Source organism: Ovis canadensis, chromosome 2, assembly GCF_042477335.2.
Source record: "Ovis canadensis isolate MfBH-ARS-UI-01 breed Bighorn chromosome 2, ARS-UI_OviCan_v2, whole genome shotgun sequence".
Lineage (NCBI taxonomy): Eukaryota > Metazoa > Chordata > Mammalia > Artiodactyla > Bovidae > Ovis > Ovis canadensis.
Window position 1 is genome coordinate 96,195,662 of NC_091246.1, and position 26,514 is coordinate 96,222,175.

Consider the following 26,514-nt stretch of genomic DNA (forward strand, 5'->3'; position numbering starts at 1 on the left):
TGGGCACATTCTCTCCCTATAGCAATAAAATCTAATCTTTTTCTTTACCTTTTGAATATTCTTTGTATATAGCAGTCATTTTCATTGTTAGGAAGATAGTAGGCTTGCTTGGTTATCTTTGAAAGGAATGCTTGGTAAACACATTATATATAGCAGATATTTTACTAGGCTTTTACACAAATACCTTATTATTCTATTCTATGAAATCTGTGTAGAGATGTGTAAACTGGGACTTATTTAAGCAACTTGCCCTAACTTATTAGTAAGTGGTGGAAAAGTCATCGAACTATATGGATTTTTAACTCCAAAGCCAGCACTCTTGCTATATTACACTGCATCTTGTTTGCTTTTACTACTGAAGATTTAAATGATGTAGATGTGAGCAAATATTTCTTGAATTTATTAGTCCCTTTGAAGACACAAGAATGAAAGAAATGTGGCTTGAGGGATTGTTTCAGGCCACCTTTTTCAGTATCAACCTGTATCTGTGTATCAACCTGTATCTATGTATCAACGTTACATACCACTACCAACCATCACGGTAGCTATTATGATCAAGCAAAGTGGCGACTACAAATTGAGATTTTTCTCCATATTAATATCCAATTTTGTCAATTTATTAAATATGTTTTGTTGTTTTGTTACTACTGACTTGTCAAATAAAGGTTTACTTGATCTTTTTCAGTATCTTCACCTGTAAAAGATTACTAGCAGTAATGGGAATAATGATAATCTTAGGAACTAGCATAAGGTAATTGCTTAATGAATGCTGTTCAGTTTACTTAAATTTGTCTGTTCTTTCCAACACTGCTCAACTGGTTGGTTTTAAATTCAGTTGCAAACCAATGAGTAAACATTGCTATATCACATGCCTTAAATGTAGAATGATATTATCTCTATCAGAGCATATCTAATGAAAATATCATTGCCATCCAACTATTACTGATTATAATGTGTCCAGGAAACCCAAGGGCAAGTTTTAAGTCCCAGGACTTCATCTTAGGCCTAGGATCAATATCAGCCTGCCAACTTTACAGAAGGATGCTGTAAACTTTCTCCTCTAAAACTTCCATTACCTGTTTTATTCTGAAGGCTAGTTTCCTCAGTGACAGGCACCAGAGTGCTTTACTTATTGCCCTCAAAGTCAAGATCATATCTTTCTTAGTATCTGTGGAAAGCAAGCATCCTAAACTTAAACATTAAAAAAATAAAATCTGAAAACTATTTTGTTTTTCCAAGGGGAAAAATAAAATATTTAAGAACAGGAAAACTTAAAAAAAAATAATATTCCCCCATTTTTGTTGAGATGGTAACTAGAATGGTAATTGTACCATTTTTATTCTCCTAACCTGCCTTAGTTAAGGGAAGCAAACATCATTAAGGAAACTCAGTTATGATGCTATCAAGTTAAAAAAAGAAAACTCACACAAAAAGCAAGTACTCATCACCTCTCAATATTCTTGCCACAAAAGTGTAATTTCAATCTAACCAAGCCTTTAGATTTAGCTTTCCATCTACAGGAAACAGGTGTAGCAAGCAAATTCGAAGAGGGCCACCAGAGATCGCTTTCCCTGGTATTCATAGCTTTGTGTAATCCACTCTTCTTTGAGTAACTTCCAACTAATAGAGTATTTTGATGTTGAGGGGATGTTATGTCTGTGCTTAAATTATAAAGATTCTTGTTGGTCCTGCCAGCACTCTCTCTCTCAACAACCAGTTGAGCAGCATTGCAAAGAACAAACATGAATGACTGGGCATGTCAGGGAGGTCCACAAGGCAAAAAATTGATGGCAGCCTCTGGCCAACAGCCAGCTAGGAATTGAGATCCTTAATTAAAAAGAACTGAACACTGTGCAAGCGAGCTTAAAACATACATTTTTCCTGGGTCCAGCCTTCAGATGAGACCCCAGCCATGGTGGGCTCCTTGACCGAAGCCTCATGTGAAATAAAGCAGCAGAGGAACTAGCTAAGTTGTGGCAGGATTCTTCACTCACAGAAAATTTGAGATAACAAATGTGTGTTACTTTAAGCCACTCAGTACTGGAGTAATTTATTAATAAGCAATAGAGGGTTATAAGATTTTTTTTTTTTTTTTAAACAAACTGGGACCTCCCTGGTGGTCCAGTGGCTAAGCTTCTGAGTTCCCAGTGCAGGGGCTGCGGGTAGGATCTCACAAGCCACAACTAAGACTCAGTGCAGTCAAATAAATATATTCTTTTTAAATAACATTTTTTACAAATATAAAACAGGAGTACGTCACATTCTGGATTGGCCAACACACTTTAAAGTCAATTATATAAAAAAGAAGAGGAAGGGGAAAAAAAAGGAGAGCTTCCCAGGTGGTCCAGCGGTTAAGAATTTGCCTTGCAAAACAAGGGACACTGGCTAGATCCCTGGTCCTGGAAGATCCCACGTGCCGTGCTGTGAGGTAACTAAGCCCATGAGCCGCAATTAATGAGCCCATGTGCTGCAACTACTGAAGTCCACACATGAAGGAGCCCGTGCTCTGCAACGAGAAGGCCTCACACTGCAACTGGAAAGGAGCCCGGCTCGCCTGTGTCAGCAACAAAGACCTACCACAGACAGTAAATAAATCTTTAAAAAAATGAGAGATATGCTGTTGTAGACTGAGACCAAAGAGCTATATAACCAAATAACTAAATACAATACATAAACCTTGATTATTTATTAATAGATTAGAGCCTTTAGAACAAAAATTTTAAAAACATCCTTAGGACAATGAGGAAATTTGAATATGGACCAGATATTAGATATTATGAGATTATTAACTTTAAATATGTAGTATTAATAAGAATATTCTTTGCAATGTTTTTATTCTTAGAAGATGCATAATGAAGTATTCAGTTGATAAGTGTTCTTTGTAACTTATTTTTTTAAATAATTTCAGAAGAAAGTATTATCAAGAGAAAAAGCAAATATGGAAACCGTTAACTGCAGAAATCAGCCGGCAAGTCCGTGAGTGTTCACTCTACTTCAACTTTTCATTAAAATATTGAAACATATGGAAAAAATGTGAAAGTGTTCAAATTGTACTTATAAAGACAACTACTCTGTGTTATAGACTGAATGTGCCCCCTCAAGATATGTGAAACAATCCCCTATGTGATGGTATTTGGAGGTGGCACTTTCTCGGGAGACCGTTTGATCTGGAAAGTGGAGGCTGCATGAATGCAGGGTCTCAGAGAGCTCCCTCCTCCTCCAGCCACGCAAGGAAAAAGGAAGAAGACAGCATCTAAGAGCCAGGAAGATGGCTTGCCAAACTCCAAGTATGCCAGCACCTTTATCTTGGGCCATCCAGTCTCCAGAACTGAGAGAAGTCACCAAGTCTATGGTATCTTTGTTGTAGCAGTCCAGACAGATACTGTGTATAGTTTTCTATAGAAGAATGCACTAGAAATTAGAATTAAATTATTTTAAAAATGATTGAACAGTATTTCCTACTCTCAGGTGCAGGTGGATAATTTCTATCTTAAAACCTCTAAGAAGAAAGATTATGTCACAATCCTCTATACAGTTTATCATTTTTTCACAAGATAACCATAATACAGTGATAACTGTTAAGGAAGCTACAATTGTCTTTTCTTCAGAATTATCTTTGTGAAGAATGTTTTTAGCTATGCCTCTTTAATCATTTAAGACTATAAGATACATACAATTTTTTTGTATTGTTTATAAATTCAGCTAATCACAAAGTCATAATAACATACCTATTTATTTTTATATTTTTGGCTGCACCATGCAGCATGCGGAATCCCCTAGATCAAACCCAGTCCCCCTGCAGTGGAAGCATGGAGTCCTAACCACTAGACCAAATGTTAGGGAATTTCCTAACATGTTCTTTTAAAAAAGGTAATGCGAGAATATCCTACATGCTACAACTAAGATCTAGGGCAGCTAAATAAATAAATGAAATTAAAAAAAAAATCTAATGCTAGAGGGACTGTAATAGTTATGAACTAGAGGCAAAGAAAACAGATCTTTTGCAGGCAACTATTTCTAATGCAATATGAAGGACATTAACCACAAGACTTTTATCACTGGAAGTGATATGACAACATTTACTGAGTTTAAAAAATGTGCACTGACTTGACCCACCCACCACTGTATCCAAGTATGCAATGTATCCTAAGGAATTAGTATGAACTTTGTATTGTCATAGCATTGCTTAATAGTTGGAAATTGGAAACAATGTCAGATAATAGGAAATGGGCACATGGATATAAAATAATATTTATTAAGATGGAAATATGTGTACTAAATGTCAAGTTAAAAAATCAGTTATTGAACAATGTGTATCATACAATCCTTTCTAAAAAAATAAAACATTTACATACCAACTGATATGGCACAAGATGTTAAGTAAGAATGGTTTTCTCTGGGTAGTGGAATTATAGGCAATTTTTATTTAATGTGTGTTGGTCTTATTCAATGAATCTGGATTTTTCTGTTTAGAAAAAAATAAGGGAATCATGGGAAAAAGTAATTTAGTAATCTATTCTTAACCAAGACTCTACATCCTACAATTATACAAAGGTGCCTAGTATTTCAAAATATTGCAGATAAACTGGCAATGGCACCTCACTCCAGTACTTTTGCCTGGAAAATCCCATGGACGGAGGAGCCTGGTGGGCTGCAGTCCATGGGGTCGCTAGAGTCAGACACGACTGAGCGACTTCACTTTCACTTTTCACTTTCATGCATTGGAGAAGGAAATGGCAACCCACTCCAGTGTTCTTGCCTGGAGAATCCCAGGGACGGGGGAGCCTGGTGGGCTGCTGTCTATGGGGTCGCACAGTCGGACACAACTTAGCAGCAGCAGCAGCAGTACTTAAAACTGCATGCTAAACAAGGTATGTTAAAGCACTGTATTGTAAATGAACCAGGCTGACCCAGGTTATACTCTTAATGTAGTCATTTAACCTGGACTTAACCCCTTAAATCACAATTAAGCAAAAAGCAAAGCATGGGTTACTAACGGAACCAGCAAACAATATTTAAACTCTGGGTACACACCAGAAAATGGCAATTTAATACTTAGCAAAATATATGCCCCTCAATTTACATTTTACCCATTCTGCTTTGATATTCCAGAAGTTTTTCCTTGAATTAATCTAGATAATCAAAATGGTTTCCTTCCTTGAGGAAAAATTGTTTTCTTTAGACTATAATTTGGCATTAAGCCAGGAAATTCATGGTTCTATTTACCATAAATGTTGACAATAATGCTCATTATTTTAGATTAGGAATAGTCAAACTTGTCTCAAGAAATTGAGGTCCTCTTAAACAATAAATTAGTAATTAATGGATTGGTTCCTCCTTGGTGTTAGTTGCAAGGATGTTCATAGACAAACTTGTGATATGCTCCCCTCCCCTACTCATTCTCTAGGAAGTATAGAATGGTATGTACTTTTCCTTTTTTCCATTATGATTCATCCCACCATCTTTACTTCTGAAAACAAAGGTAACATCATCCTACACTTAAGGAGATTTGGGGATTAAATATCGAAGTGTTCAACACAGTACTGGGACCATGTTTAAAGGCTCAAAAATACTAATTTCCCATGACAGTCTCTGGACTTGCAAATAACAGTTTGATGTACTCTTGCTTGCACAACTGCCTGATGATATTTAACACATTCCAAACTCCCTCTGACATATAGAAATAACCAAAAATAAACAATCAGATTACTTTTGAAACTGGAATACTGAAGTTATCCCAAATAGTGAAGGGGAAAAGAAACTGGATCATGAACTTGTAGTCAATTTGGGGCTTCATCTGACTGAACTGATACCTAACAAATTTGCTTTCAAATACCTAACAAATTAGTAACTTGCTCTCACTTCATCTAAAAATAAGCCATTAAACAAACTTTCTATTTACAAAGGACTTAAATGAAGAAATTATTTTACATCTTCTCAATATATGGAATAATTTGTAACAAATTTAATTTTAATTCTAAAGCATTTGTTCTAAAACAAGACTTTGAAATCATTCAGTGCTGTTGAATCAAGCCATGAAAATGAGTAGAGTGGAAATTAAATAAAAGACAACCACCAACAAATAACAATCTGGGGTATACAAGTGTATCAGCAAAAGCAGATTACATAAATAAAAGCCCTTTTCTTCTAGGTGGCTAATGTAAGGGAATTCTGCCACTGTAGTTGTATTGGTGGTGGTCACAGCCCATTCTTAATTTATCTCTAAAGCTCTTAAAAACCTGCCCACATTACACAGGAAAATTTCACAGTTCATCAGTGCAAAAATTTTATTTCTCCTTTGTTTCCCCTCTCCCCACTAACCCACTTTACAGGATCTGAAATTTTACTTAATCCACAGCATTTCTTTCATCATCTGTAATCAGCCATGTGAAATGTGAAAGAAAAAACAGTCGTCAATTTAAAATCTCAGTCCCCTAACCCATTGTTACAGTAAATTTAGGATAAGTCTACAGCATTCACTTACTTTAGCTGGCTCTGATACTGAGGCATACTTTTTTATTTGAGAATCAACACCTAAAGACTTGGCTAATTGTACAGCGTTGGAATCATCACTGATAAGTGTCCCAAGAGCCACAAGAAGTCTAAAAGTGGCTTCAAGGTCTTGTACAACTTCTAAGACTGTGCTAATTACTGACAAGCACTGAGCTTTCCCTTCAATGTTATGGTCTTTATGAAAACACACAGAATAGTTCAGGGTCAATGTAGCCAGAGCAATGTGAATGTTCTTATTGCTCCCTGATTTCAGTTCTATTGCATGGGACAATAGTGATTCCCTCTGGGACATCATGAGCTTTTGTCCTGCCTGGCCAACAAAACAATTGCAAAAAGTCCTCAGAGCAAGCAGCTGGTTTGCTGGCTTTCCTCTGGGGTTCAGAAGACTGACGAGATGGCTGCTGAATCGAGCCCCTTCTTTTTCATTGCAGAAGTTCTCATTCACACTGGGATGTTTAATTGACAACCGAAGAATGTCAAGGGCAGGAAAAACAATATCTGTGAAAAAGAAAAACTTATTGTTAAAAAATTAAACATGTTAAAAATCATATGCCTGCTTTACAAATTGCATATATTTCTAAATTTTGTGTTAACTGATTTTTTATAAGAGGATGTAATTACAGCTGTAAGATCACATGTGTTTTAAAATCTGGTAACTCTCCTGGATTATTAAGATAGCTTGGCATACAGTGACTATTCAATAAATCCTTGTGGAAAAAAATAGGATTGGGAACTCACTTTAAAAAAAAATCCTAAAACAAGACCAAAGAGTTGAGGAGGTAAAGTTCTTTATAAAAGAATTCTAGTTGACAAATGCTAATAGGATGCTTATATATGTTGGTGAAGAGATACAGTTACGGAACTGGATAGACACCAAGTGAATGAATGCTCTTTTCATACTGTTGAGAGCATACTGAGCGTTGAAGAATTGATGCTTTAAAACTATGGTGTTGGAGAAGATTTTTGAGAGTCCTTTGGACCGTAAGGAGATCAAATCAGTCAATTCTAAAGGAAAGTGAAAGTCACTCAGTTGTGTCTGACTCTTTGCGACCTCATGGACTATACAGTCCATGGAATTCTCCAGGCCAGAATACTGGAGTATTCTCTTCATTCCCTTCTCCAGGGGATCTTCCCAACTCATGGATCGAACCCAGGTCTCCCACATTGCAGGCAGATTCTTTTAACAGCTGAGCCACCATTGGAAGGTGTTGATGCTGAAGTTGAAGCTCCAAAACTTTGGCCACCTGATGTGAAGAGCTGACTCATTGGAGAAGACCCTGATGCTGGGAAATATTGAAGGCAGGAGGAGAAAGGGACGACAGAGGATGAGATGGCCGAACGGCACCACTGACTCAAAGGACATGAGTTTGAGTGAACTCTGGGAGATGGTGAAGGAGAGGGAAACCTAGCATGCTGCAGTCGATGGGGTTGCAGAATCAGACACAACTGAGCAACCGATGCTCCAAATAATCTTACTATCACTGAAAGTGAGGACAGCAGAAATTATGGGCCCTGTGATATAAAGGTAGTATGCAACGTCATTTATAAAGGACATTCACCTGAAAAAAACTACTGAACCAGAATCTAACTGTGTCTAACATGAAAAACAAGAGGCAGACGGACACACTAGTGATCAGTCCAATTCAAAACATGGGCCATTCTGCAAGAAAAATGACTTTCTTCCTCCAATAAATCAATCATATGAAAAAACAACAGGAAAGAGGGTGCTTTTGGAATAAAAAAGAATTAAGAAATCAAATAAGAGAAAACATACTTGTAGCAAATGTTTCTAGCCTATGGTTAAATAGGTCACAAAGAGTTTCATGGATGACCTGCAGGGGATTCACAAATGCTCTGGAAGAGTGTACAAAATGGTCCATGTATGGGGATCATCACACTACCTTCAGATTCTCATATGGTATATGACCAGAGAAGATTATGGACTAGAGTGGTACAGTGAATCCTGTGAAGTGTTTCTCAATGCAAATTTCAACTACCACCTTAACTTTTATTTAATCTAAAAACACCAGTAGTATGGATAGGAATAAAAAGATACATTCTCTGCTTCCTGGTTACATTTTTAAAAGTAATTTCTGTACCTTCAGGCCAGTTAACAGCTTTCCATAAAATCTGAAGTTGCTGGGCTGTGGGTTTTTCTGAAGAATTATTACATATTAGAGACAGTATCTTTTCAAGAAGTACCAAGTCATCCTCAGTTAACTTCTTCTCTTCAGATGCAGTTCCATTAAGTTCCTTTAGTTTACCTAGAACCAAATCCAAACCATCAGTATTCTCTAACTGTAATTAGCCACACATAATACATAAATGCCAACGTTTTCAATAAGAATATGCTACTACACACCATGAGGAGATAAGATTTTTCACAGCAATTATCTAAGCTTTTTGTTTTGAGTAAGTTTTTAAGTATACTGTATTTTAATTATACTATAATTTTAAATGCTTTTCAAAGCAGTATTAGATAGCACATATAAGTCAATCCCCTACTTTCTCACTGAGAAAATTTATAACTTTAAGCCAACTCACATCAACTTCTATGACTGCCAATGATATAGTCAAAAAGCTGCGTGCATGCATGTCAGTCGCTTCAGTTGTGTCTGACTCTTTGCGACACTATAGATAGTAGCCTGCTAGACTCCTCTGTCCATGGGATTCTCCAGGCAAGAATACTGGAGTGGGTTGCCATGCCCTCCTCCAGGAGATGTTCCCAACCCAGGAACTGAACCTGTGTCTCCTGCATCTCCTGCATTGGCAGGCGAGTTCTTTACCACTGGCACCACCTGGGAAGCCCTGTCAAAAAGCTAAATGTGTATTTATATTTAAGTCACTGACTTAGTTCCATCTGTACATTTGACATCAAATTATTTAAGCATGTTTAATGGAAATATTGCCTTTCCCACCATATTCACATTTCATGAAACAATCTCTTTCAAACTCTTCACATGCAACTTCAATATCAGCATCCTTGTCATCATTAATGTTACTTTGAGTCATGTAACATTATTTCGTCAAAAATCTTTATCTCGAAGAATAAAGAAGTTAAAATTTCAAAATTTTTACCATTTGTAACTGGAAACTTGGATCTGTTTCATTATTCTTTGGCATTAAAAGCTGTTTAACAGAGTATTAAAACAAATCTTATTTAGGGAATGCAAAAAGTAAGAGATCTTTTAGATCTCTGCAAGAGTTTAAAAATGACAAGTTGCCTAAAAGTGTGTATATACTTCCTTATTGTTAAAAAGAAAGCAATTAAGACCTATGATTTTTATAAAGATGTTATGAAAAATAATGACAAAAAATAAAACAAAGCAAAACAAACACCCCCCCCCCCAAACAGTAACACCACTGTCATATATTCAGATATGTATGTTATCTCAACAGACGTTCACCATAATCTTTGCGGCAAACAGAGTTAGTGATACTCTTAGTCAAAAGCAAAGAAAAAGAAAAACCTAGTAATTTTGTTTGGAGGAAAATAAATTAACAGAAAAACTAATCAAAGCCAACTGAGCAGTTTCAGATTTATAGACAAGATCTTTGCTTTTTAAATGCTTTGCTGATTCATTTTCATTATTTTTTTTCTGAAAACAGAATTTAGGGGATAGGACTGATATTTTTCCCCTTTAATATTTTTTCTCAGTAAAGTCATCAAAAAGTATTTACTTAGATTTGTGTAAGGTTTCTTATAAAGTATTAATGTCCATTATCAGGTTGTATATTTTCAGTTGACTCAGTTGTATAATACCAAAATACAAATCTCTATCATGTAAGCACCTGGTTCCCAGCATATACTTAGGAGAGAAACAGCCTTGAGAGAGCATCTCAGAATCTGTGGATATGTGAGAAAAGTATTTAATTAAAATACACTTTCCTAAATGTTGTATGAAAGTGAAAGTCACTCAGTCGTGTCCGACTCTTTGCAACCCCATGAACTATACAGTCCATGGAATTCTCCAGGTCAGAATACTGGAATGGGTAGCCTTTCCCTTCTCCAGGGGATTTTCCCAACCCAGGGATCGAATCCAGGTCTCCCGCATTGTGGGAGAATTCTTTACCAGCTGAACCACCAGGGAAGCCCAAGATTACTGGAGTGGGTAGCCTATCCCTTCCCCAAAGGATCTTTCCAACCCAGGAATTGAACCGGGGTTTCCCGCATTGCAGGCAGATTCTTTGCCAACTGAGCTATCAGGGTATATTAACGCATATATATGGAATCTAAAAAGATGGTACTAATGAACCTACTTGTGGGGCAGCAATGGAGACACAGTGGGAGAAGAAGAGGGTAGGATGAACAGAGAGAGTAGCACTGAATCATATGCATTATGATACGGAAAATAGATGGCTGGTGGGAATTTGCTGTATGATGCAGTGAGCTCAAACCTGGTGCTCTGTGACAACCTAGAGGGGTGAGGTGGGGAGGGAGGTGGGAAGGAGGTTCAAGAGGGAGAGGTCATATGTATGCCTATGGCTGATTCATGTGGATGTATGGCAGAAACCAACACAACATTGTAAAGCAGTTATCTTCCACCTAAAAAATAAATAAATTTAAAAAATAAACTTACCTAATATTTGTGTAGGGTTTGCTTGGTCAAAAGTGACAGCTTCTTTTTTAGGAAAATAAATATTCACTGTCTTAGATGCAGCTGATTGGTAGGCACTGTTTCCTGCTTACAGAATAGAAGGTGAAAATCATTCAGAGTGGCCAAAAGCAAGATTTTTCTGACTTTTGTCATCAAAATTAGAGATATATAACTATTTAGTGCATGCAATAAAATAACAACTTCAGGAAAAAAAAACAGAAAGAAAACAAATCTATAAGATTTTATACATTACATATATTTGTTCATATAATAAACTTTAGTTTTGGGAAAGGGAGCTTAAATGCAAAACAAAGCCTTTCCATTTCATATTTTCTATTTCTCTCATATTTTTAAGATTCAATCTAAATTAAAAATTTTTTAAAGATCAAAGAATACAGAATAATTATGAAACTGTCCAGTTCCTCCTTCTCTAGGCATACTGATCTCTCTCTTCTCATTCCAAATGATGTAGTAGGCACTGTCATTTTCTCTAATCATTTTCATGAATCCCCCCCAAGTTGTAAGTTCCTGAAGGGAATATGTATTTACTTCCTAAATCTCCATTATAGTAACACTAACTCTGTAACTGATGATGAACAAAACATAGCCATCAGATGAAAACTCAGTAAGTAAAGTTAAATGAAGCTAATTCAACTAAAATACAATTTAAATCTAATTTATGTCTTACTTTCATTTCAAATCATAATTTATACAATGTTTTTGTTCTGATGTAAAATTAAGGTATTGTGCAAAAATGTGAATAAAACATTTTGATCTTCTGAGTATATTAGAATTAAGTAGAAAGGGGGAAGGTAGATAAATGAAGAATGAGTTAAGTGCACAAAATTAATTCTAATTGCTTCCAAAGATAAAATATTTACTGACATGATCAAAGACACTGCCTGTACTCCTGATTGTTAAGAGTCTAGATGTGGTAAGGAAATTGGAAATCAAATATCATCCAAACAATTAAGTACAATGAAAAGTCTCTGGAGGAAAAGTACAGCATGCATTGAGAACTTATGACAGAGCAGAGAATCTAGCAAGAGGCATATATGTGTGCCCAGGAAGTTTCACTAAGGTCATGCAGGAAATACTATTTAGGAAATACTATATAGCAAAATTAAATAAAAAAGAAAAAGGAGGGGAAATGCCAAACAACAATTAGTGGTCTAAATAGCAATGCAAAAGGTGCAAATATTCCAAAGGAGAACAACATGTACCAAACTCTTGAGGTAGAAACAGCATGCCATGCTCAAGACAGTGAAGCAGGTCAGCATGGCAGAAAAGAGGCAAAGGAATACGACTCAAGGCAAGAGAAAACAGTCAGTGGGGAGCTACTACAGCGCTTGAATCATGGGAGGGGCATAAACAGAGGACCACCGTGAGACCAATTCAGAGGCCAGGGTTTCAGTAGTCTAGGTAAGAGATGACAATGGCTTAGATAAAGGTTCAGCATATAAAAACTGTTAAAAGACTTTATTTTCTGAAAAATGGGAGGAAATATTGTAAACTTTAAGACTCTTTTATAGTGTAACAGGTACAACTAACATTACTAAGCATTTATTCCATAGAAAATTATTTATATATATATTTTATAATTTTAAACTCTTCAGTCTAGAAAGTAGATATAATTTTACAAATGAGAAAAGACAGGCACAGAAACAAAATGATGTGCTCAAGATAAAACGCATAAAAAGTAGTGGAACTGAGACTTCAGTCAAAGCATTCTTACTCCAGAGTCCTTAATCTTAATTAATCACTAAGTCAAACTTCAATACTGCCAGCCAATGTTACTTTTGCAATGAAAAAACAGCTTACAAAATCATATTCCAACTTAGTTCTCGAGTAGAGTGGTGGGTTTATGAATTTTTTTATTATGCTTAATAACATATCACATATATTCTCTATATTTCTCATATAAAATAATAAACAGGTAGAGAATTATACAGAATGGATAAATAACAAGGTCCTACTGAATGAAGAGCACAGGGAACCATATTCAATACAAAAGAATTATATTCAATAATTCCACTAGGGTGATAAACCATAATGGAAAAGAATATGAAAAAGAACATAAATTGATATATAACTGGATCACTTTGCTATACAGCAGAAGTCATACAACACTGTATATCAACTATACTTCAATAAAATAAATTTTAAAAAATAATAAATAGGGAAACATATATGCCAAGAGATCTCTCAAACTTTCAAGAGGTGAACCACAAACTCAGTTCTGGATTTTACTGGCAGCCAATACAGAGGGAAAAAGCATGCCTGCATATATTCAACAATGATGAACAAGTAAGATGTGTTGGGGTCTATGCTAGATACTAAGAATAAAAAAAAAATTGCTCCGGGGAAAGCCAAATATTCCAGGCCTAAATGGTAAATGCAAATTCTTTTCTGAGTCCTCTCAATGTGTAATACAGTAAATAACATTCTAAACACATTATGTAAGAATGAAGGGGAAGAGATGGGAACAAACTAAGACTTTGATAAGGATAGTGAGGAAACTAGCCTTAACACAGAACAGCACTTTTCCATCCTGGTTGCATATGAGAAAATTATAAAACTACCCTTGCTAAGACCTCAACCCAGGGCAATGTTAGATCAAGTGAGCATCACTGAGGATGAGGCTGAAGGACTTTTTCTAAGCTACCCAGATGATTCCAGCATGCAGTAATGACACAATTCTAAGAACACTAAAAAAGTCAGGTCAAAAGTTTGGTCTTGATTCACTGTATAAAATGTTTTCCAGCAAGAAAAAGATGCCAATTTTCTTGAACTTTTATTACATAAAAGTTCTAATGAATTTTAAAAATCTAAAAACAAGAAAAGGAAGTGAAAAGTGTGTACCTGTAAATGGATCAACTCCAGCCATGGTAGTTCCCATACTTGCAGAGCCTGGTACATACCGACCACCACCTAAAGTGCAATAATACTCATAGTAAGCACAGGGTAATGGCAAATTACACTAAAGTTCAAACTGCTCCTTCTTTACACAGAATGACTTATTCTCATTATTAGTTACACTTTCAGAATGACATCTTAATAAACGGGCTTAATAAATGGGTAGTAAATTTAATACAGCAAAATGCTTAGAATAGTGTCAGGCATGTAGCTAGATTCCAATAAAACTAGCCAGGGAAGTTGTCCTCAAGTAATTACATGCCTTAGGTACTGTAATTATAGAAGTTTAATGAGTTAGAAAGGCTATTAGACTGGAGAGAAAGTGACAAGTTTCCATTATGAAATGTGGACACTATTCTATTGAAATACAGACACAGGATTAGCTGGCATATAAGACAAATGGAAAAGAAACTAGGTAAGAGTCAGAGATACTATGATAACAGCCCAGTCTCACAGAGGAGAATACTTGTAGCTGCTTTTACTGACAATGGAAAGAAACAGGAAAAACAAGAATAGAGAATCAGCGGAATTTGGAGATGTTCAGAGTCCTGGATTAGCTTTTGTGGGAAGAAGAAAGATGAGCTATTTATTATTCTAGCCCCTCTGATTTTAACATTCAGGAGTTGGTATAACCAGTGCAACAGATACAGAAAAAGCAAACAAAACTACAAAGGTGAATGGGATTCATTAAAATAATGAAGAAACAGAGTAAGTGGATTTGCTGAGTTTTCACGATATGCTGGCTAGCAAGCTAAGTATCTCATATGCAGGAATTCATTTAAATATTAATTAGGTATCACTGTCATTCATAAAAATTTAGAAAAGGAAGGCTGAATAATTTGCCCAAGCCATTACAAGGCAGAATGTAGTCCTACAGTGTGCCAAATGTGGTTTTCAGACCAATTTGAATGAGAGTCACTGGATCAGTATGCAGATTCCCAGGGCCTGCCCATAAATGCTTAGCGGGACTCCAAATTAGCTTCATTTTAGAAACCAATAGGGAGGGAGCTTTTAAAACTACCTAAAGAGCAAACCACATCCAAGACCACTTAATCAGGGTCTTCCCTGGTGGTCCTGCAACGGAGGGGTATCGATTTGATCCCTGGTCCAGGAAGATGCCTTGGAGCAACTAAGCCCATGTGCCACAACTATGGGGTCTGTCTTCGAGAGCCTGGGAGCTGCTGCAACCACGAGCCCATGTGCCACACTCACTGGGCCGCACACCCCAGAGCCCAGCGTGATCTGCCACAGAAGCCACTGCGAGGAGAGGCCTACGCACAGCAGCTGGAGAGGAGCCCCCAGAGCCCTGCCATCAGAAAAAGCTGATGGACCGTAATGAAGACCCAGCACAGTCGAAAACAAAAGACCCCTTAATCAGAATTCCTGGCTAAGGGGTCAGACTGTAAGTATTTTTAACCTCCTCACTCATGTAGTGTATCAGAATTTTTGTGGGTGGAACCTTGCAATAACTAACTTAAACAAGCATCCTATAAATAAGGGGAAAAAAAAAGAATTAAGATTGACCTTAAGTTGTAAGTAAGATGCAGAAATCTCCTGGCCCCAGGGCTATTGGTAAAACTGGAGGGACAACATCAACAATAATAAGAGCTAACATATATTGAGGGCTTAAATATTAATATATTCCAGGCATTTTGCTAAACACTTTGTATGAACTACAGGATTTTTTATAACATCTCAATATGGAAATGTTGTTATCTATCTTTTGATAACTGTGGTTCAGTTAACCTATTACTTCAGAATTTTCCTGGACTTTTAGTATGCTATCTTGCATATCTCCATAATCAGTGAATCTTCTGAGTTATTGATATTGTGCAACAGTGAGACATGCTCCGGTTACGATGGCCCCAGTTGGTCTCTTGACTTTGTTGGTACTGTTTGAAGCTTGGTATAATATTCTTTCTGTTCCAAAAAGAGGTGCTAATGAGATTCAGGAACTCTGTTGTTCTAAGTTTCAGGGCATCACTGTGCCCGAGTATGCCGACAGAGAAAGTAATCATCTGATCTACTCTTCAGATCTTTACTACCTTTTCAGGGTCACCAAAGACTTCCTTAATAGCCATCATGCTATCACAACATTTAGCTTGATAGTTGGTTTCTGCAGTACACTGGTACACTGTACAGGGTAGAGCTATTTGCATCTGGGCCACCAATGCATTCTCTGGAGAGGGGAAGCCTACTGAGAGCAGTTCACAGCTTCAGGATATGACCCAAGGTTGCATGTTGGTCCCTTCTATGGTTTAGATAGGACCATACTGTATCACTTTTAGAGCTCACAGTACTAAGTCTGCAGGACCAATAGATACCATAAATGCTATGAATCTCTTCCCAAATTTGGTACATTGTCCAGGAACTCTGGCTGAAGATCCAACAATAGCATCATAAAATACATCAAATGCTATTCTGAAAACAGAGATTTCTTCAGTTGCATTAAAGTCCAATTTTTTTCCAGTAGTGTTGATGCTGAGGCATGCATACCTTTGGTAAATAAAGTCACTTTGAAGAGCTACACCAACACTTCCAGGGCTTCATGAAGGCCATTAATAACTTAGATTAGGAAGACTAATCCTGGGTAGCAGGGTGGACTGTCTCCTTCCATGCTAAAGGCAAAATGTGCCTGGCCAAACTTCTTGACTGCACTGCTCCATCCAACATCCAGGACTCACATGGCTCCTTCTCTGCTCATGATCAGTAGCATCTCGCCAGTGACAGCACTCATGCTGTGTCTTGGGTGGTGGATTCCCCTATTATCTAATTTCACAGATAAAAAAAATAGGCTCAGATAGGTTAAGTAACTTGCCAACTTCTCATAAGTGGTAGAGCCAGATTTTGAACCAAGGTCTGTCTGACTCTAAAATCTAGGCTTTTAATGACACTGCTCTCCTTTTAGGAAGGACCACTGGAGTAAACGATGAGTTTTAATAATATGTTTTTAAAAGTCAGGAGGGAAAGCTAGAAAAGTACTCAAGGAAAAAGAAAAAAAGGAAGTTAAAAAGGAGATTCATAAAAATTGGAAATATCGATAAGGGAATTACCAGTTATTGGATAATATCTTCAAAATGTTAAGCTACAGAATGCAAAATATTACACATTTTAGGAAGAAAGACATATTGCTCAAAACCGCTTCCCACCTGTAAAAGGATCCGCTGCAGGAAGGGTGTTAGAAGATCCTGACGAAGAGCCTGGAACGTACCGACCTCCACCTGTGCATGTAAACAAAGGAAAATCTGAAGCATGTCAAAATTCTGACTTTCATAAATAGCACACTGCTTACATCAGAAGACTCTAAGTGTGGAGAAAAAAGAGCAAGGCAACAAAAGACAGAATAAGAGGAGTTATCATCAGAAGTCTTACAATTGGTTAGTAAAAAACTGAAATTTCAGCAATTCTCTAAGTTTTGTTTTTGTTAACTTTAATAATTTTTATTATATCTTAGTTTCTGCACTTAAATAGTAAAATGACTAGGAATTCAAATATAAAAAGAAAAATTGCAGTTGGTCTCTGACCTAAATAATATACCATACAATCGGTTTCTATTCCTATACAAATTCACTAGAATTCCTGCTGTTGTTGCTATCAAAACCACAGGCAGCAAATGTTAATCTTTTAGAGACCCTCCAGGTTCATTAATTCATGCGTCAAATAGTACATTCAGTGTGGAGATCCAGCAGGGAACAAGATTGCTTGTATCCACTGAAGCTTACAACCTACTGGAGAAGAAAATTACAAAGGGGATGAGTGTTACAAAGGAAACAGATTTCCCATTTATTTCTTTACAAATGTGTGGTGTGTGTGAGTAGGTTTTGTTAGTATCTCTAAGGAAATAATTGGAGGCATCTACCAAAGATATATCTGAAGATGCTGGTAAGAGTTTCAGAAGAGCAAAAAAGGGGAGACTGTTAGATTTCCAGATATAGACAGCTGCTTTAACATCTGTCCTCTATCTATCCCACAAGACAGCTTATATAATACAGTACTCTTTTGTACTGTAGGCTGATATTCCAACCAGAAATATACAGATATAAGCTTTGTTTTCCCTTTTTCTGTCAAGTCCATCTGGGAGGGTTCCATTATTTATAGTTCTGTAGTGATTCAGTCCGATACCTCTGTTTAAATCAACATGCAGCTGAGATTAGCTCTATGATGTGAATAAACAATAGAATTTTGAACTAGAAGGAGAGAAGATGATTTAGGAGCATGAAGCGTCTGTGAGGGAAGAAGGAAAAAAAAAGATCTGAGACAAGAACAGAACGTGCAACCCTTGCAAAAAGGAAGAGCATCAGCACATGAAAGATGGGGTCAGAAATGACAGGAACCCATTTAATAATAAAGCGTCAATTTCAAAATTATTTAGGGCTGGCCCTATATTTAAGACAGGAGGGAGAATTGTATTCCCTCCCATACCACAGCCTCGGTTTCTGGGGCCTAGAACTCAGGATAACACTTCTAGAATTAAACTCTGCTCGAGGACTCAAGACTAATACTACTGGAGTTATGATACTCCTGGCGTGAAAACCTAATCCCATTTATAACCCTTTAAATGCACTGTATACTATGTAATAAACAAGTGACTTAAAATGAACATGATAAATACAAATAACACATAAACTAAAATTACCCACAGTTCAGTTCTAGACTTGATGCACAACTAACCAGTTTAGCCCCATGTAAAAACAGAATTTCTATTCAATAAATTTCACCAAAATAACATGAAGCAGTAACAAGGAACTTACAAGTTTCTTTTCATTTCAAATGGCTCAATTAGTTTCTTAATTTTATTTAGTTTACAGTGTGGCTGTATGGTTGAAAGAGAACAATTAATAATTATTTCTATAAATACAAAATTACTATATAATTTGAAGCTCAAAAATATAAATCTGCTGTAGATCTTATTTTTTATTTTTTTATTTAAATAGTTAATCATAATAGGTGTTTAAATACACACACACATACACAAAAGATAATCAACACTGCTGGGAGTATTAATATATAAGACTTAATACAAACCCTAACTTACCTGTAAAAGGATCTGAAAAACTGGTGTTCCCGAGTCCCAACATTTGACCTTTTGTGTTATCAATAATAAACTTAGCCACCTGATCCAAAAACATAGGATTCAAATCATTCTTCTGTAAGAAGTTGTATGCAGCTAACCAGGGATCATCAGTGATATTATATGGCAATTTATATGATGGTCCACCTTCATTGACATCAATTGAGAAAACATAATCAAATTCCTTAAACGGGAATATAATAAGGAGATAAATGATTACTGTCTGTTCATATATATTAAAGACATATATAACACAGTTATTTTAATAATGATAGTGTTAAACTTTCTCCAAAGCACAATGCTAAAGCTTCTACTGGACAGATAATGATAATAGCAACCATTTGCATGTGCTGTAAGAATGGTAGTTCTCTGGAGTAGACTTAGGACATGGGTTATGACAACACATGAACTGTAAAACCAAAGACTGGTTGGCAATTAGCTGATCTCAAGGCCAAAAGTATTAGCTGTTGAAAACATGTTCATAAAACACATGCCAGCATTATAAGCACAGCCCTGCAGGGTCCCTCATGGCCTGTCAAGTTAAATATAGCTAGGCATGGAGCATGAGATGAAAGGTGGCACAGAAGTGCCAAACCCAATGGTCGGGAATAGCTTATGCATCTAACTACCAAAAGGCAAATCATGGCCAAGGCATCTATCACAAAAGGAGTTCTCTCTGCATGCAAAGATACTTAAAAAAACAAACAAAAAAAACTGCTGAAAGACTGACAGAGAATCTCCCCATTGAAATGTATTTTTAAATGTCAAAATTGTCAAAAGACAATTTTATTAGCATGGGGAAAGGGAAACAAAACCATTAATTTGTCAAATGCTTTAAGACAATGGTAATTAGAAAGCAGAACTTGACATACTTTCCCTTCATATAAAACTTTTCCAGACGTTTGCTGACTAGCACCAGAGGAGCCAACAACATCACCAATTTTTATCCACCTCCTTTCATTAACACTCCACTGGTAGGCTTCGACTTTCTCTCCATCTCTGATTAGACGAGTCTGTCCTTCTCTAGTACCTTAAAATAAAAATTGTGTAAGTCAGAGAATGGCAGAGTAAAATTTACAAACATTCAGACCGAAAATTTTTAATGTTACAGTTTATATCTAAAATATTAAACAAAATATTTTAAAGCATAATTCTAGCAGAAAATGGTCAAAAAGAAAATAATGCTTCAAAGGAAACTCTATTAAATAAAGGATGGTTAAAAAGATGTGAGTCTACTAAAAAAGTGGCTGGCTAATCAAAAATAAAATGAGTTTTATTAATAAATGTCTTCTGACTATACTTCATTTCAATAAATGATTCTCCATTCTTCTAGCTGATCAGGCCAAAAAGAGTAGAAGAGTGATTCCTTTATCTCAACTCTAATCCTACAGCAAATTCCATCAGCTCTATCATTAAAATATAGCTAGAACAACTAACTCTTCTCACCATCTCCAATGCTACCTATTGCTACAAGCCACCAGTATTTCTTAGTTGGACTGATTCAATGGCCTCCTACTATAGGCCCTGGAGCCCTCTAGAGTCTTATTACACTGGCTGTTTATTGTGCTTAATATATCCTCCACACAGATGTTGGCAAGATTTGCTTCCGAGCCTCCTTAGGAACTTTACCTGAAAGTCACATTCTCACAAGGCCTTCAGTGGCAGAGGCACCTAGCTGTCCTCTAGAAATTCCTGCTCCTATTCCAATGGAGTCCCAAGATTACATACTGAGTAATGGTCAGTGGAATCCAGGTGGGTGTGGTATCAGTTCAGTTCAGTCGCTTAGTTGTGTTGGACTCTTTGCGACCCCATGGACTACAGCAAGCCAGGCTTCCCTTTTCCATCACCAACTCTTCAAGCCTACTCAAACTCATGTCCATCGAGTTGGTGATGCCATCCAGCCATCTCATCCTCTGTCCTCCCCTTCTCTTCCTGCCTTCAATCTTTCCTAGCATCAGGGTCTTTCCCAATGGGTCAGTTCTTCGCATCAGGTGGCCAAAGTATTGGAGTTTCAGCTTTAGCTTCAGGGTATGATATATGCTGGTTCCAAACCTAGTCCATCATTTTCTACCCTCCCCTCTTATACTATCTAGTGACTGAATGTCTGTAACCAAGGAGACCCTGCAAGCAACTGCTGAAGATGGTGATTTCAGCTCGGGCACCTGAATAACTCAGAGGAGTATACACTCCAGGACAACCTGTCATCAACTGAACTCTAAATGTACAACAAATAAACCTTCTCTTGTGTTAAGCCACTGAGATTTTAGGATTTATCTGTTATAGCAACTAGTGCTATCCTAAGTACATTTCCTGACCACTGAATTTATAACTCCTGTTTTGTTATTTATTAAAACTCAACTCCTGCTTTACTTTTCCCATAGAAGTTATCATTATCTGACATACTTGTATATCTACTTACTTTTTAATTATCTGCCTCCTCTTGTAGAGTATAAATTTGTGAGAAAAGAATCTGTATTCTGCAGAGTTTAGAACAATGCCAGGCACACAGTAAGTACCTAGTAAATATTTACTGAATGTGTGTATATGTATGGACAAAAAGATTACATTTTTGCAAAGAACTATAAGAATATTAAAAACATGAAATGATATGAACGTATTCAAACTCTGGTTTCAGAAACCCAAAGAAATTTTTTTATGTGGGTTGTATCAGTTGATTTACTGAATTTGAAATTAAAAATGAGAAGAATAAAAAATATATTTACTTCATGGAAAACAGTAAGTGATCTCTTTGTTATTGTTGTTTAGTCATTAAGCCGTGTCTGAGTCTTTTGCGACCCCATGGACAATAGCCCACCAGGCTCCTCTGTCCATAGGATTTCCCAGGCAAACGTACTGGAGTAGATTGCCATTTCCTTCCCTAGGGGATCTTCTGGACCTAGAGATTGAACCTGCGTCTCCTGCATTGGCAGGCAGATTCTATACCACTGAGCCACCAGGGAAGCCCAATAGATCCATTACATATTGAATAAGTTATCATATCTGCCCCTGCATTTAACCTTTGTAATTTGTTGTTTGGTTGAAGTATATCAAGAAAATCCCACCTCACAAGGATAATGCAGTTGAAAAGAGAGGACTCGTCTAATAGCCGTTTTAGAATAATGTGGATATTCTACACGGGCAGATCCTAAAAGGTTACAACTTTGGAATCTAAAATCATATCAGTGAACTTGTCATGCTTTATTATACTAAAACCCATTGGTCCAGCAAACTCTGAACAGTTCTTTTACTCACTTATGATTCTGCTAGACCACAAACTGGCCATCTGGAAAACACTGATTAGATCACTGATCTATGCAGATCTTCCACATGACTACACATTTTATTATTCAATATTGAAAAGTCGCATTTGTTAATATTACTACTGATGCTACAAGTCTTTCAAAATTCCAATTTTCAGTTGGAAGTTTGAATTTTATCTTTGGCAACAAATACTATCAATTGTTTTCCTTAAAGTGACATGCTCATTCCATTCATTTTCCAAAAAAGGCCTGCCAAATACCTAAGTCTGAATAACTACAGCTGTTCTTTGAAATGAAAGTGGCATTCCATGAAAAAAGGGAAAGTTCAGCCTGCGACTCCAATGACTGCAGAAGTACTTATCCCAGAGGCATGTGGTGCTCTGGTATACTGTAGGTGTACTTTACATCTTGTCATCCAGAACGTTAAAGATGTGTACTAAAGGGCCAAAATGCATTTTTTAATGCTTTTTCAGGAACATTCTTAAGAGCAGATGCATTTTTCTTAAAAACAACAACTGCATGCCAGTGAAGAACACCATGACTACCTGAACAGTTTGGTGCCACTGCCTTGATCTGTGTACTAAGGAGCCAGCAGTTCTACCCCATAAATGCAGATGTTAACACAGTGTTAAAAGTCAAATAACATTTTTGTATTACAAAACTAGTTATGACCATATGGATATCCTGAAAGGATCTCAGAACCCCCAGGGATCCATGGATCAAGGGATCATGGATCCATCCAACACAAAGTTTCATTTGAGACAATCACTGTCCTAATTTTAAGCTCAAATGATGCCCAACTCATTAAGCAGATATTCCATTATTTAAACTCATTTTTAGTCTATAGAGCCTCTCAGAGAATCAAGTCAACCAAAAGTTATTAAATGAGTGACTTCTGAACACCTACCATATATATGAACTAAGTATTGAAAAAAAGAAAAGATTCCTGTTTATGGGGAACTTAGCTCAAAGTCTTTAAAACGATGAGGCAGAGGCAAAAAGAATATGGTTTCTCATTGTGATTATGCATAATAAAAATTCTCAGAAATTGGTGCCTGGCAATGAAAATAATACTGAATGACTTAAAACAATCTCTTTTTCCTGTCACTCATTATTCCAAAAGTCAAACATGGTAACGTTTTTTACTACTGCTGCTGCTAAGTCGCTTCAGTCATGTCTGACTCTGTGCGACCCCATAGACGGCAGCCCACCAAGCTCCGCTGTCCCTGGGATTCTCCAGGCAAGAACACTGGAGTGGGTTGTCATTTCCTTCTCCAATGCATGAAAGTAAAAAGTGAAAGTGAAGTCGCTCAGTCGTGTCCGACTTTTCACGACCCCATGGACTGCAGCTCATCAGGCTCCTCCGTCCATGGGATTTTCTAGGCAAGAGTACTGGAGTGGGGTGCCATTGCCTTCTCCTTTAGATACACTGAAATATTTACCAGGTTCATTCAGATGTTCCCTCCCAGGAAGTTGCTCAGCATTAATGTCCCCTAAGTCACCAGTTTTGGAATCAATGGTTGCTTGAGAGAGTTCTCTTTCAAAAGCCTTGATTTCCTCAGCACTTGCTGTCCGATCCTCTGATTCTGTAAACACTCTAATAATACCATCACTGTAATGAAACAGAAACTGATTTTAAGTCATTACCACAATGTATTAACATTATCACACTTAAAAGATCCAAAGCAAAAATAATCTGAATATATGAATATGAAAAATGTTACTACATATTTATTGCTGAATATAGAACTATGCTGATTTCAGCACACTACTCTCTACTTTCTAAAGCAACAGAAAGGATGGAAAAAGACTTTTTAAGAAAAAAGTTACTCACAAGGAACAAAGAGATATATATTTAAGACAATTTTCAATTCCAAATTAAATATTTACCATCACAAAAATCTACAGATATAGCATACACTTTCAAAGTCAGTATTACACAGGTATTACGGTATACAGAAGAGTGGTGAACTGTTTCACTTACAAAGGGCTCAAATGCCCAACATAAGGCTTAGAAAATACTAGATGCTCGACATCCATTCATTAGAAACACATGGGGCCTATCCTTGCTTTTCCATTAATTAGCAATGTTATCCCCAAAAAAGAAAAAAAAACAAAAACAAAAACAGCTTTACCTCTGAACTAGATGGCAGGCCCAATTTCTGTTCTTGGGAAAATGACTTAGTTTCCATAATTTCTCTTTTCAAAATTTTGTGGTGAGGGAGGCAAGTTACCCACTTTCAACTGTATTAATCTCACTCAGCTCTATAGTGAACTTTCTTACTTAACCTTCTACTAACAGCAAATGTTATCACTTTATTTATTTTTCTTCAATTTTAAATAAGTTTAGGGTGAAAATAACTAAACCAACATATCGACCCTGACCCAGCCAAGGAGTGAAACACATGTGCTTTAGTAGACCCCATCCTCTTAACGGCTGTCACTCTCTTTTTCTTCTTGCCTTCAATGCCAGCGTAGCCTGTGATCCTTTCCTTTATCCATTTCTTCAAAAAAGTCTGTCTCCTCTTACTACCTTTTTCTATCAAAATGTGACGTCAAAGAAGTCACTACTAACATCTTTCAAAGCAAATCCAAAAGCTTTTCTAACTTTTCATTCCTTAACCCCTCATGTACTCACTGACACTGATCACACTTGGCCTCCAAAATCTCTTTTCTCCAAGTCTGAATTTCAACATCTGGATTGTTTTTTCTGTTTTCGGCTACTGGCTTTTCTTTCTCTATCCACAGTGTATCACAAATTCAGCCTTTAGTACTGCTCCTTCCCTTCTGTTTCTTCTCTCAGATGCCCTATCCCTGGTCTCTGGAAGTCTGATGCCAATCTTGATCTGCAGTCCCAGCTGTTACACTGGGATCCAGTCCAACTGCCTGAGTGTGACTACACAGCACAGATCCCAGGAGGTTATCACCTTTCTCACTAGACGTTCTGGCACTTCTCCATTTTTATTAACGTGGACTTCTACTCATTCAAACTTTGAAACTTTATCCTTTTCTTTCATCCCCTTTCTGATCATTTTCCCACTTTTTTGTCTTTTATCTATTAATACTGTGGGGGTAACAATATTTCATAACTTTACATCCCACTCCTACCGTTGCTTTTTAATTTGGTTTCCTGTCCATTGTCACTACTAGTTAAATCTAACCTACATATTTAATAATTCCTAAGTTTTGTTCACCACTTCTTACTCAAGAGCTATAACCCTTTAACCCCAAGCACTGAATCTAACAAATGCTGGGCATTCCAGGTTCTTCATGATTAAGCCCCACCCTACCATCTTACCACTATCATCCACTGCTCCCTAGAACTGGTCCTCCACCATTTTCCTTCATCTCCCACACACATCACTCCAGGTCCCATGCCACACTTTACTTGTACTTCTATTTTTGATAGAAACTTTCTTTGCTGTTTTTATTCATTATCTTTCAAAACCCAATTCAAATTTCTTCTCCAAATGGTTTGCCCACACCAATTTGTAATTTCTCTCATTTCAAGTTTCAACTGTACAACCTGTAATACAATATTAATGTAATATATCATGTATCACTAATACAAAAGCTGTTATACCTACTACTGTTTTGTTTAGTAACACAAATGTGCCTGTGATCTCCCCAGTTCACCTGAAATTCTATGGCTTATCTCTGTGCACCTTACCTAAGGTCTAGACACATATTATTGATTGATTGACTAGAACGTGAATACCTCGCACCAACCACAATGTCACCATTGTCCAGCACACAGCAGCACCATATAGACTGAGCTGGAAGTCGGATTGTTTGAGCACATTCCCCATGTTTCCAGATTCTCAGAGATCTGTCTTCTGCTGTTGTCACAAAATCTAAAATTAATGAATACGGGAAAAATTAGCCTGAATAAATAAAATTCAGTACATTTATATATACTATCTTTCTAAATAGGCATACTGATTTTTAAACCCCGAAGTACTTATAAATTATAGTTCTAAATTTTATGTATATGTCACTTGTACCATATACAACTTCAAAAAATTACATTTTTGTATATTTGCATCTTACTATACTTTACACCAGTAAATTATATGAAATCTTTCTTCAGATGCCCAAGAAACACAACACAACCATCAAGTCTGAATGAATATAAAGATGATCATACAGTTTTCTC

The 26,514-nt window shown here is 36.7% G+C and overlaps 1 protein-coding gene across 4 annotated transcripts in view; it reads right to left on the reverse strand.

Annotated features, from left to right (window-relative positions):
- Positions 1–6,269: 6,269 nt before the first annotated feature.
- PLAA (phospholipase A2 activating protein) overlaps positions 6,270–26,514 on the reverse strand; it is a 37,989-nt gene continuing 17,744 nt past the window's right edge. For 2 of the 4 annotated variants that reach the window (XM_069574148.1, XM_069574150.1), the window contains 9 exons: positions 26,077–26,212; positions 23,801–23,970; positions 19,971–20,128; positions 19,063–19,282; positions 17,177–17,248; positions 13,974–14,042; positions 11,094–11,195; positions 8,613–8,777; positions 6,270–7,011 (listed from right to left, as the gene is read on the reverse strand). In XM_069574148.1, coding sequence (XP_069430249.1) covers positions 6,446–7,011; positions 8,613–8,777; positions 11,094–11,195; positions 13,974–14,042; positions 17,177–17,248; positions 19,063–19,282; positions 19,971–20,128; positions 23,801–23,970; positions 26,077–26,212 — 1,658 coding nt within the window. In that variant the 3' untranslated portion in view covers positions 6,270–6,445. Of the gene's footprint in view, positions 7,012–8,612; positions 8,778–11,093; positions 11,199–13,973; positions 14,043–17,176; positions 17,249–19,062; positions 19,283–19,970; positions 20,129–23,800; positions 23,971–26,076; positions 26,213–26,514 lie in introns of all 4 variants that reach the window. The other 2 variants (XM_069574147.1, XM_069574149.1) reach the window with 1 other exon arrangement.